The sequence below is a fragment of the Notothenia rossii genome, assembly GCF_949606895.1.
Source record: "Notothenia rossii genome assembly, chromosome: 3".
NCBI lineage: Eukaryota > Metazoa > Chordata > Actinopteri > Perciformes > Nototheniidae > Notothenia > Notothenia rossii.
This window is the reverse complement of record NC_136901.1, coordinates 65,884,361-65,897,979: the sequence shown is the minus strand read 5'-3', so window position 1 is coordinate 65,897,979 and position 13,619 is coordinate 65,884,361. Positions and strand designations below refer to the sequence as shown.

The window sequence follows — 13,619 nt, the reverse complement described above, 5'->3', positions numbered from 1 at the left end:
ATACGGGTCGTGCTGCAGCTAGATGTGCCTGTCCTCTGTAAGAAGGTGTCGGCGACTGACATGCAAGGAAGAACGGCTGTCCACAGGCTGTTCCAACTCTAACAACTGTATTAACTTCCAGGGTAGTGAATTGAACATGCAATTGTAATTGGGTGTGTGGTATATTTTCATGCACGGACACGCATGTTCCACAGACCACAACACACAAACTGAACAACACTCATTTTTCCCCTTGCGATCTTGTTATAATAACAAGTGCACGTCACTGATGCAATATGGTTGAGACCATTCGGACTTATTCTAGAGGGGTGCAAGGAATAGTCCAAGTAGTGGGGGAGTTTTATACAATATGTTTAAAACATAAAATGGTAAAATGGACTGTACTTATATAGCGCTTTATCCAGTCTTTAAGACCCCTCAAAGCGCTTTACATATTACATGTCATTCACCCATTCACACCCATTCATACAGAGCAGTGTACCTTACTCTAGGACCTAACATTTCACACACATTCACACACCGTTGGCCATGCCATCGTGAGCAACTCAGGGTTAAGTATCTTGCCCAAGGATACATCGACATGTTGACTGCATGGGCTGGGATCGAACCCACAACCTTCTGGTTGAAAGACGACCACACTCCCTCACAGCCACAGTCGCCCATTTATTTTAAAAATAAAAAGGTTTAAAAAAGTTATTGTTTAATGTTTTAAGGAGGTGACGCTACTCAGCCAATCAAATCGGTGCAGTCAGCACGATAGATTCAAACACACACAGAGACACGACAAGAGGAGAGAAACAGTCGGAGTAATTTCAAATAGCGGAAGGTAGACAGCGAAAACAGAGCATTTAATTACATTTTCTCTTACTGGACCTCTTTGAAATGCAATTGAATACCCCTGCATTATAGCAACAACAACAATAATAATAATAATAATAATAATAACAGCAATAATAATTGGGAGGGGGGTCGCGTCTGTTCTTATGTTCTCTGAGGGGAGGCTCACCTACCCACACTCTGAAAACCCCTGCTTTAGAGTGTTGTTTTCATTTTCACCAAGTCTACACATGTGTTTACATACCCCAATATTTAGATTTGTAATACAAACATATATGACAATGTGTCACATTAATTAAATACAATAAAATACATTTAAAAAGAACATTAAGATAACTAATTAAGAACTCATTAAGAATTAATTAAGAAGTGTTGCACCACAAATGTTGTGCAGTAAAGTATATGATTATTATCATTTCTATTTTACAAGTATTACTTGTATGAATAATACCCTTTAAAGCACTTGAAATAAAAAAAAATGTTATCTACGTATTTTATTTTTTAAACTTCTTTTGAGTTATGTACATTTTCCAATATATCTAAAAAAAAAAACGATTGACACAAATTTGTATTTTTTTCTTTAACGTGTAAAGTGCTTTTTAAAACAAAATACTAAATATGAATTTAGTGAAAATTATCTTTTTTCATACAGAGTTTTTATGAAGAAATTAAAACAATAATTCTTGACACAAATATGACTTGCTGTGCAGGATGACTGTCTATCAGTAGCATTACTAAGCCTCGAATGTAGAAACTTGGAAGATAGGAGACTCGATTCCTACATGAATATATTTTTCCCCACCCCTGCCCATTAATTCTGGTGAGTACAATTTATTTTTACAATTATTATTATTATACTTGATAATAAAGCACTTAACGTGTTTGCTTTATGTTTGCTCTCCATCCCTTACGAGCATGAAACTGTCTCCTTCATATCTAAATAAAACACCTTTCCTCTCTCTTTACACAAAGTGCCCTTTCTTCTGCAAGAGCCAACACTCCCCCATGTGTTTGCATTTTAGTTTAGCCTGACAATCTGACACTGGGATTTCCTAGAAGCAACTGTGTGTAGAGTGTGTGGGCTGCTCTGTGGAGCTGAGATGAGCAGGGTCATGTGCGGATGTGTGGAAGGGAATGTACAGTATCAGCTTCTAAGTATTATCACTGGAACACACGGTAAACTGAAACAAAAGTCCACTTCATTTAGGAAGACGGTATTAGGGTTGGGAGGGTAACTTTAGGAGTGTATTCCGTTACAAGTACATGTAAAAAACAATATGTCTTCTGCTGAGTGTTTTCTTATTTTCTAAGAAAAAAACAACTGCCTTTCATTGGGCAAATTCACAATCAACCACTTACAAATCAAATCTAATTTGAGCAAGAGGGAATGCTCGGTTTTACTTGAACACATTCAGTAGATATTGCTCACCATCATTGTTATTTTTTAAACATATGGGTCCAGCTACTGAATAAAAAAATCTTGTCACATATATTCTGCTTGTTAACTATTCTCTTTCACTACATTTCAAGTCAATATATTTCTATGTATTTTAAGATATTTTTAATACTGAAATCTCTGTTTGAAGTATTGAGTTGCCTCTTTGACACAGACTGTATGATCTGTCTCTGCCATCTAGTGGAGGATTAATATGACTGGCACACAGAATTGACTTTGCCAAATGTTCTCCCCAGTAGGAAAACATATAAACAAAACATCCCCCAAATACTCATTTTAAAAAGAGACTTTTTTGGAATAAAAATGTAATTCAGAAGCAATTTGACACCAACAGTATTTGGTATTGTTTTCACAGCAAGAAATTCTTACAAAAGCTGTGCAGATTTGTCGTTGGTAGAGAAAATGTCATGTTTGGTTTCTTCAAAAACCCATGAAAAGGAGAGAATGTTATCCTGAAGGATACTGACCTTTTGAAATGTCTTACCAGAGGTGGAAAAACTACTCAGATATGGTAGTTGAGTAAAAGTAGAAAGAGTGTAAAAATACTCTGTTACAACTCAAAGTCAAAAAATTCAAAATGTTACTCAAGTAAAAGTACAAAAGTATATGCATCAAAATATACTTAAAGTAACAGAAGTAAAAGTAGTCATTGTGCAGATCGATCCATTTCAGAATAATATACATAATACGTTTTGATTATAATGATTGATCATTAAAGTGTTATCAAAGCTGGTAAAGGTGCAGCTAGTTTTAATTGTAATGACTTTGTATACTGCAGGGTAGCTTGTGAATTTACTCCAGGTGGAACTAAAGTCGATTCAAGAGTTGACTATATTTCACATCTTAAATCCAAATTTGCAAAGTAACTAAAGATATTTAATAAATGTAGTGGAGTAAAAGTACACTATTTACCTCTGAATTGTAGTGGAGTTGAAGTAGGCTACAAAGTAGCACAAATTAAAGTACAGTACCTCAACATTGTACAGTACTTGAGTAAATGTACTTTACACCACTGCTTCTTCTATTTAAACTAACAATAAGGCCAACCTTGTCTAGTGTGGTATAATCCTGGGTTCTTTGTTATTGGTTTATTTAAATAATATTTCTATACTGAATCTCCATTATGTTTTTGTTTTTTATTGAATTAAACTGCTAGCCTATAGGCTCAATATAGCCTATCGAGCCATTTTTAATTAAATTAAAATGTTTTGGCCATGAAATTAAAATTAAATTAACGTGTGTTTTTATTTAATTAATAAGCATCATTCTTTTAAAAATCCATTAATCATCTAAAAAATACGTAAATTGTAATACAGCTCCAGAGATTGATGGAGTACTATGCAAACAAGCTTTATCCAATTGGAAGGGAGTTAATAGGAGACCGTGAAGGCAACTGTTACCAAGGCAACAGTACACAAACAAAGAGGCCAGTCTGGAGATGTGTGATGCTAACAGCAACATTATCAGGCGGTAGGTGGAATACATTTTAAACATCAAATTAAAGACGTGTGTAAACAGTGAGCTTCATGCTAACCCGCACAAATTAAAAGCAACATTCCGTTTGGTTATCAGACAAACTGGGCTAATTTCACGTTAGTTTAGCAAGTAAACAGATTAACCTAATTCAGCTAATCACTCCCGGGATAAAATGTGAAAACAATCCAAACGTGATATGTTGCTAAAGTACACAGAAACTCATTTGAACGCCCATAAAGAGAATATTTAGTTACATTGTTCATCTTAACTGATGGTAGGCCTTATCATAACTAACTTGTCAAATATAAATACATATTTAAAACAGCAAATTAGTATACTATGGCAGCTTTAGTCCTGGTCCCTGGGATTGATGTGTGTTAGACATTTTGTATAAATGTAAATATCAATCCTTAAGATTTAATTCCTGGTTAATTAAGAATCTCTTTTAAAGTTTAGCAATTTGGTGACCTGTTGATAATTTAGCTTCCAGTTTTATTCCAGTTTCAGACGTGTGCATAGCCACTGACACCCAATTTGTAATACTGCAATAATATCAATATTGCAATACGTTAACAATTAAGGCCATGGGTATGATCACCATTGAAAGGTGAAAGGTTTTTTGCATCATTTAAGCACAATATTAATTGAAATAATATGTATTTTAAGCCTGACTCTAGGTCCCTCTACAAGGTACTGTAAAAGGTGAAAACCTATTATATAATAAACTATTACATTTGTAAAACATGTTGTAATTTTGTAAAAATGTGTAATATTCAAATAAATGAATACATATGTGTTGAGTTAAAAGATAAAAAGTTTTGCACTTGGACAGTTTTATTATGTTGTGTGGATTTGCCCAGCTCTGCTTTAAATGTACACTTTAAGTTCATGCTGTTTGTCTTCTGCAAAAAAAGTGTAATCTTGTATTTCTGTTACCTGCAGACACACAAAATGCTGAGCATGCGTGTTGCCAGATGGAAGAAGTCACCTCAGAGATGTCATCACTTAATCCCATAATATTTATTATAATACCATGCGTCACACATAAGACCCAGTGTCCCTGCATTCAGTGATTAATCATGTTATCAACAGAAGTACCGGAGATTTCTCCAGGCAGCGTTGTTGTTTCAGAGACTCTCAGTGCTGCCAAATCACGCAAACCAGGTACAGTAGTAGCCAGTGACAAATCTGTAAAATAGAAAGCCAAAACAATGAGATGATTGATATGTTTTATTGTTTGCAGACATGAAAAAGAGAGACACTCGACAGAGCCCATTCAAAGTGCCGGACAGCAATAGCATGTTCCTGCTGAGTGTTAATGAAAAAGCGAACCGAAAAGAGGTTGGCGTGTGTACTAATAAGTTATTTTACATACAGTGTGTGATACTCATATGGGAACAAAATGAAATATATTACCATATTAAAGTCCTGCTTCTGTTCCCATCCATGCTCAGGAGATGCGTCAATTCCTGGCTTTGCCAATTAATGAGAAGACCACCCACACTGCTCGAATGATGGCCAGGTTGAGGAAAGAGCTGCAAGAACAAGTGGAGGAGGAGGAGGAGGAGAAGAAAGAGGAGGAGGGAGAAGAAGAAAGGGAGAAGGTAAAGAGTCTCAAACAAAACAGGAGTAAGACAGTTTTCCCTCAACAGACATCCACCAGACATGAGCTGAAGATGGCCATGATGAAACGAGGTGAGCGGAGACAGAGGGGAGTGCACACCGTGGATTACTTGCTAACGTAAATGCTGACCGTTGTCTCTCCTCCATCTCCAGAAAACATTGCAAAAGACAGCAAACATGACTTGATCTACATGGAACGGCAGAAAGCAGTATTGGAGGTAAATAAAAAAGTTCCTAAATGTCCCATATTGTAAGAAGTTAGATTTCCAGATTGATATTCAATTACAAAGTAGTTCTAATTGCTGTAATACTGTAAATCAATCAAAACGAGCGATCTACGTAGAAACGAAGATAGCCCGTGTTAAAAAATCAGGCCTTTAAACAAGCTATCATCATGGTTGTGATATCAGAAATATACTGTTTATTAGTAGAAAAAGCTGCTACAGTGACACAACGGTAATATCCCAGCAGCTATGAGGAAGCAGTAACGCAGAAAGTGAAGAATATCCAGAAAGCAGATATCAGACCAGATGGACGATAACATTTTTCCAAAAGTGCTGAATCTGTGTCTGTGGCTAATGGTTGCACAATCCACAATTGTGACGTCACAAAGTTGCTGAAATCTGATCAGCTCATTTTCAGACAGGCTTTTATGTAAATGGTAAGGACAAAAAGAGAGAGAATATTTTTTCCTGAAACTTTCAGAATCTCTTAACACAGAGGGGACAGATGTTTATATAAAAGACATGAAAAAGTGGATTTTGATAATAGGTGACTTTTAAGGCAATACGAGCTGAAGACTTCAAGTTTGAAAATTGGCTGCTTTAGCTTCATGGTCTCCTGATATGAGGAAAATATGCAATAACGTTGTTGAATATAATAGCTTGTTTAATAAAAAAAAAACAGGAAATAATTTACCTAACTTTCTTTTAATGAACAAATTGAACATTGAAGTGGACACAAAATATACCATTAAAATAATGCTGGTTTTATTTTAGAGTGCAGCGAAATATCGCAGTTTGTGGTTATGTGTTTATCAATTACAGTAACAAATGTGTGCAGCCTTGATAATCCCTGCCAACGCACCCATGAGGAACAATTGAACCCTTTATTCTCCCCTCCCCAGCTGTCTCTGATGATGAAAAGGTCAGAGATTTTGAAGATGGACAAAATCATTGCAAAGGAAGACAGACAGCTGAGGCAGCTGGAGAAGAATATCGAGAGAGACAACCTGAAATTTGAGGAGTTCCTCAGGGAGAACGAGAAGAAGTCTGTGGAGGCCAGAACATTGTGAGGAGACGTGTTTTAAGACGGATGGTCGTTGCACGTTAAAAAGAGTCACGTTGTGAATGATTCTCTTGTCTCTGTTGCCAGCTTTGAACAGGAAGCAAAGGCCAAACAGGAGAAGAATGCTGACATCAAGAAACTGACGGCTGGAATAGGAACCGTAACAAGGTATGATTATGTTGTATAATTACATACAGTTGCAATTTAAATTATTCAAACACCATTCCACATTAGGTTTATTGGCAAAATATAAAAATGTTCAGCTGTTTGCAATAAACAAATGACACAAGAACTGTTTAAGTAGTTCAGTGAAACTAATATTACAACGGTTTTTATCCGAAATTCAAAACAAAATATGGCTAAGTCAAAAGAATTGTCCAAAAAGTTCAGAGAAGTGATCATTGCCTTGCGCAAACAAGGACAATTATACAAAAACATAGCAAAAGCACTGAATGTTCCTAGAGATACAGTTGGAAGCATAGTTCGCAAGTTAACATTTAAAGGAACAGTGGCTTCACTGCCTGGACGTGGCAGAAAGAGGAGGATATCAGCGGCTGCCACAAGACTCCTGAGGAGGCAAGTGGTCAAAAACCCTTGAGTGACTGCAAAACACCTGCAGCAAGACTTGGTGGCAGCAGGCACTGAGGTTTCAGTTTGCACAGTTAGGCGCCAGGCTCCATGCCCGGACTCCAAGACGTACACCACTACTGACCCAAAAGCACAAGAAAAGTAGGCTCCAATATGCTCAAGACCATACTGTATACACATGCCGAAGAAGTTTTGGAATTCTGCTTTGTGGAGCGATGAAACGAAACTGAAACTTTTTGGGCCTATGGACCAGTGGTATGTCTGGAGGAAAAAGAATGAAGCGTATGCTGAAAAGAACGCCCTGCCTACAGTGAAACATGGCGGTGGCTCAGTGAGGCTCTGGTGCAGCTTTGCTTCCTCCGGCATTGGAAACCCTGATGGATTCAGTCAAGTATCAGGAAATCTTAGGAAAACACGTCATGCCGTCTGTGAGGAAGCTGAAGCTTGGTTGCATTTGACCTTCCAACAGGAAAATGATGGATACCTCAAAGTCCACCAAGGCTTGGTTTCAGAAGAAGAGATGGAAGATTCGAGAGTGGTCTCACAGTTGCCTCACTTGAAACCCATAGAAAACCTCTGGTGGGATTTGAAGAAGGCGGTAGCAAAACGCACACCCAAGAATATTACTGAATTGGAGGCAATGCCCATGAGGAATGGGCTAAGATTCCTCAGGAAGGCTGTCAGAAGCTGGGGTCTGGCCAAGCATCATGTTAGAGCAGGTCACAACAGAAAAAAGGTGCTCTACTAAGTTCTGAAGATGCTAGTCATGAAGGGGTTGAATAACTTTGAGACTGCAGTAGTCATTGAAAGTAGCATTTTTTCTGTTGAATTTGGATAAAAACCCTTGTAATATTAGTTTCATTTAACTACTTAAACAGTTCTTGTTGAATTTGTTTATGGCAAACAGCTAAGACATTCTTTATTTCGCCAATAAACCTAATGTGCAATGGGGGTTGAATCATTTTCAATCTTTCGTTGTCATAGTGAGTGTGGTGGGAATGTATTTATCAAATGTGAATAGAGAATCAAACCATTCAGCTGTCTTTGTCGTATTTTATTTCTTGCAAGACAGTTCAGTCAGTCATACAGAGAGCATACAGTCTGCAGAGTGAAAGACGAAGGATAGAGTTTGGGTTGCATGTTTAAACACAGAGAGAGGACAAAGGGAGGGGTGAAGCTTGGTGATACTGAAAGGAGCATTCTGGGAGTTAGGGAGGCCATATCAGGATGTTCTCAGTTCACCTGAGTTGAAGGTCATACTGTTGGTGCACATGGAGTGTAACTAACAACGTTGCAACAAATCTTCTTAATAAGGAATTTTCCCAAGCTTAGCTAAGAAGTGTGAGAAGTAGTAAATATAGATAAACATTAGCAAATACGAATCACACAATGATATTTTTAAAGTAAGTGAGTATAATATGTTTCTATTACAGTGAGATTGCCAAGTTTGAAGATATCCTGATAGACTACAAGAGGTACAAGGAGCTGCTGTTTGAGTTGTCTCCTCCAGAGTGGCAGGAGGCCCAGAAGACCAAAGCTTTGAAAAACAAGGATCTGTCTGAAGGAGAAGCTCAGGAGAAGGACAGGGAGCCTGAGGAGTCAGCTGTTAGGAAGGGCAAGTAAACCAAGGGAATCAACATCACACTCATTATAAACACCAGGGTATGGAAGCCCATTGCATACGTTATTATAATAAAATTGTCATTCCTCAAAATCATAATAATCTTCGATATGTTTAACTTATTTAAAAGTAAAATAGAAAAATACAATTATTACAATTTGCGTTTTCATGCACATACTAGTATCCATTTTTTTTAAAGGAACACGCTTTACAGTGAGCAATATTCACTTTTTTTCCATATTTGTATGAAATATTTAACAAAAAATTAAAATCCTATTTTCTTATAATTAAGAAATACCATAAACAAATATTTCATAAAAACTTATAAGAAAATATTCAAATGTAAAATCAGTGATAAGTGGTCCAAGAACCCTTTTGTTTAAGTAAGTATGACTAGTATTGTAATGTGATAATGGCGGATTTGGATTTTTCTAACACACAGGTTTGGAGATGGAGGTGTACGGTCCAGGCCGAGAGCTGGCGTCCATCACAGAGACCGGGCAGTCCTCAGCCAATAGCGACGCAGTGTGAGGGAACACAAACACATCACATCACAACATTGATGGCTGTTTTGCTTTTATTATTTATTCTTTATATTCATACACAATGATGCAGCAATAAATAAGAGTAAACACCAAAATAAGCGCAAAAATAATAATCGCCTATATTCATAATAGAAATAGCTTTAAAATAATTTGTACCTATTGAATACCTATGTTCGGAAGCACTTAAAGGCAAGTGGCAGACTTTTGAGTGTGATCCATTTTACTTTATTTATTTTTTTCGATAGTATGATTGAAAAAATGTCTTCAGACCATTAAACATGATTTCAAGTCATTTTCCGAATGCTTGTATCATTTTGAACACCTTACCATAAATTCATTTTAAATCCTGTTTATATGCTGCTGCAAACACTTTCTCCTGACTCCAAAACTCCTTCTTACTTCTTCCAGGATAACAATTTCCAAACTGGATAGTGGCCACCCAGAATTTGAGGTCAGTTTTCCAAATCTAAAATATTTAACATATTTTTATCTTGCAGTATTATTGCAGTACTTTTTTGCCCACCTTGTGTATGATCTCTGCAGGAGGATCCGGAGCTGTACTTCTCTGACCCCCAGCAGCTGATGAATCTGGTGACGGAGCTGACGGAGCAGATCTTGTCTCTGATTCAGAACTCTACAAGGGTGGAGGAGACTCTGGAAAAACTCAAGCAGTCCATGGACACGACCAGCAAGAAGATGTAAGCATCATGGGTCAAAGGTCAAAGCTCTAGGAGTTGCTTTAAAATAAGAAGACTTTTTGCCATCCTGAGCTCTGCAGGAGCCTCCCTTTTTACTTGGAATCACATATATATTATTACCTCTATTCTTATTTGCACATTATTTATTTCCTTATCCCCTCAACTTTCCCACATCCTATTAGAAATGTTTTATTATGAAACATCATTTTCAACGATTATAAATCGTGGTATTGCCATGTTTCCCTTCATATAAACAAACAATGTTAAAAGCCATACAAAGACACACTTAAAAATAAATAAATAAAAAATGAATAAACTAAAGAATAATAATAGTAATAACTATTTAATTATAAATAAAATTATAAATAAAATAAAAATATCAACAATAAAAATAGTCATATTTATTTAACGTTCCTTCATATAAGAGAGAAATAGAAGACCTCCAACCCATTACTAGCTTCACACTCCCCACCCCCCATCCGAGGACCACAAATAAAACGTGGTTCCTTCTGTGAGATGAGGGAATTAAGGTTTCCATATTTCCTGAAAAAATTAATTAAATAGTCTTTAATGAGAAGATAGATTCACGTGAGGTGAAGTTCATCATTTATCTGAGCCATATATTCATAGGTTAGACATTGTTTGTCTTATTCAAAAACACAAAAAGGCGACAGGTAAAGTGTTTTTGATAAGTCATTATAAAAGGAAGTACCAGTTTTAGTTTCCTTACACATTTTTTTATATCCACACCATTTTTAAACTTGGGTCTGGAAAATGTTTCACAATCCATTGAATGCTGAAACCCTTCTGACTGAAGTGAAAAGGACAAAGAGCAGCTGACCCTGCAGATCAACGACATGAAACAGAGAATCGACGTAGAGAAGGAAAGAGGCGCCAAGCTCGGACAGAAGGTTGAGCTCCATGTGATTCTGAAGACAGAAGACCAGGTGAGGAAGCAGCCTTTCTAATTTAAGGACTTAGTGATGACACCCAGGAAGTCATTTTTTCCCTTGTTCCTTTCCACTCTTGATTGCAGGACGTCGTGTTGGATGATCTGGGGGACAAGGTGGATGAGGTCCATCGCTGCTGCGTGGACGACAGACTCACCAACCTCAGCACCTTGGAGAAGATGGCCAATATTGAGAACCGCATAGCTTTACTGCTGCAGAGCCTCGAGAGCATCCCTGAGGACAGCTTAGAGATGATGAAGAAGATCAAGGACAGTGAGAGGAGGAGCAGGTATGCCTCAGTGGAGATATACAATTATTACTTACTCTTGCCTGCAAGAAAAAGTTGATTGAGCAACAACTTCATTTCTGCTTCTAATGTCGACTACTAGATTGCATGTTTTTCCTTTAATCAGGGTTAATACAGGTTCTGAAAAGATTCTTACAATATATAGGAATCATTCAAATCAAAAGACTTATCAGTATCAAACTGTGGCAAATCAATCTATGTAAAGTCTAAAAAATCCTAAGACATGGCAAGTATCTTTTTTTCTGTTATTGAAATGTAAGATCAGATCAATTTAGTGATAGTGGAACCACCGAAAATAGTTATTTCATCAATTGTGGTTACTGAAAAGTTAGTCTTACACATTATGTGGTAAACTCTTGAAAATGCATTTGATTTATTAAATAAAAAATATGGACTTCCTTGGTATTGAAACATCTAGAATAAATCTTTTTGAATTCTTAAAAAATCTAAACAATGGCAAGTCATTTTTTTATGACATGGTACCATCTATTTTCTTATATAAGTTGCAGAATGCCTTTCTGATTAAAATCATACAGATCAGAAGGGTAGAACTGACAATAGTTTTTTTCTTCAGATTTGGTTCTTGTAAAGTTGGTCTTGAATTCATTCGGAAAGGTTTTTGTTATTTTATATATAGGTTTTTGTGCATGTAAATGGTTTGCAAAGGCTAAAATCTCTGTGATCCCTCCAGAGGGAGTTTCTCCCCCACAACCCCCTGCCTGGAACTCCTCCATTAAACTCCTTTCTTAAATACTCCTTTTTATTTACACAAAATACAAATATAAATCAGAAAATGAGCATAGTATGTTCGCTTTAATTATTTTAATCTTTGCCGTAGAAACCCGTTTCAGCACTTTAATTCCAAATGTAATTTTTTTAATACAATAGCTTGTTGTATTAAAAAAACGTGCTCTTACTTCATGTCATCCTTCATCATGTTGCAGGCAGCGTGAAGAAAAGCTGAGAGAGCAGAGAGAGAAACAGCAGGAGAGGATGAGGAGGTACCTGGAGAGATCTCTGGCTGACTCCAAGAAAATAGTAAGTCATTTCCTGCATTTAAAATAAATGTGTTGCACTGGGTAAGATATGGATGAATTTTGTGGAAATAAATGAAAGCTCATTACAAAAAGACAAAAATCAACTTGTGTATACATTATTTTAAAAACATTTTATTAGCTTTTAATGTTTTTGAAGATTAACAGAGGCTCCACCTCATACAATTACCCACTTTTAAATGAGAAACTGTCAAAAAAAGAATAAATTAAAAACAGGACCAATACAATTATTTCTTTCAGACTGGGAGAAAGCTCGTGCCCAGATGCAAACCTGTTGCCCAGAAAGTCAGAGTCAGCAATGTGGACAACACGCCTGCTGAAGACGAGCTGCATGCCTACCTCTTCAGCCCCGATGACATAGACTAGAGGAAACTAATCTAAGCTAATCCATCCAACACAACAGTTGAGGAGTGAAAATATTTCGCAATATAATCATAATTACTTGCCTACACCATATCATGACATAAAACCAGATAGATTCCATTAATCATTAGCTGAAATGTTAACACAACATTATCATGCATTATAGTGTGACTCGAGCAATGAAGTTTATGTGTAAGAGAATCATGTAAAGAATAATAAGTCTGATTGCAATGAGTGCCTGGTTGTATAACTGTTGTGAAATAGAACATTTTAGATCATTTAAACCATATACATAATCATTTATAAAGCATGCTTTCCTACTACAAATCTGTTGCTGACTTCATAGGAAAGACTTTGTCACTTGCTAAATTAAAGACAATGTAGGATGTTACATTTCCCCTATAAAATGAAAAAACTTACAGTTTACTAAACTTTATTTTTGTTGTCATGGTATAATATAACGTTCTTACAGCTTAATTAAATGATTTGTTTGAGACTTAAAAACATTCTCTTTTTTCTTCACAACTTAATGTGTCTTAACTTAGATGTGTAGTTGTTTCTCCTTAATTTTTACAAAATACAAATTTGTTAGAGATAACCAAAGATCTTGAGACAAATATGTGGCTGACTGTGATAAATGTCATGCTTGTTTTGGGAAAGCATGTAAAAGGGAGACGCCATTCCTACTGTTCCTTTTGCTGTATAAATAGTTACTTATATCAGTAGGCCTACTTATGTTAGTTTGGCTAATTATTAACAGTAACAAATAGAGGGGGGGTCCAATTTGTGTAGCTTCTTGCCTGTCAAAATGGC

General features: G+C 36.4%; 1 protein-coding gene across 1 annotated transcript; it reads left to right on the top strand.

Moving 5' to 3' along the window:
* The first annotated feature begins 704 nt into the window (after nucleotides 1–704).
* On the top strand, nucleotides 705–13,332 carry LOC307031087 (cilia- and flagella-associated protein 100-like). Its single transcript, XM_079667862.1, has 15 exons — nucleotides 705–3,763; nucleotides 4,712–4,933; nucleotides 5,013–5,110; nucleotides 5,224–5,464; nucleotides 5,546–5,610; nucleotides 6,519–6,682; nucleotides 6,767–6,847; nucleotides 8,701–8,882; nucleotides 9,331–9,415; nucleotides 9,842–9,884; nucleotides 9,977–10,131; nucleotides 10,949–11,078; nucleotides 11,168–11,370; nucleotides 12,333–12,426; nucleotides 12,684–13,332. Exons 2-15 carry the CDS (start codon nucleotides 4,849–4,851, stop codon nucleotides 12,807–12,809), a joined length of 1,752 nt encoding a protein of 583 aa, XP_079523988.1. The 5' UTR covers nucleotides 705–3,763; nucleotides 4,712–4,848; the 3' UTR covers nucleotides 12,810–13,332.
* Nucleotides 13,333–13,619: the final 287 nt, after the last annotated feature.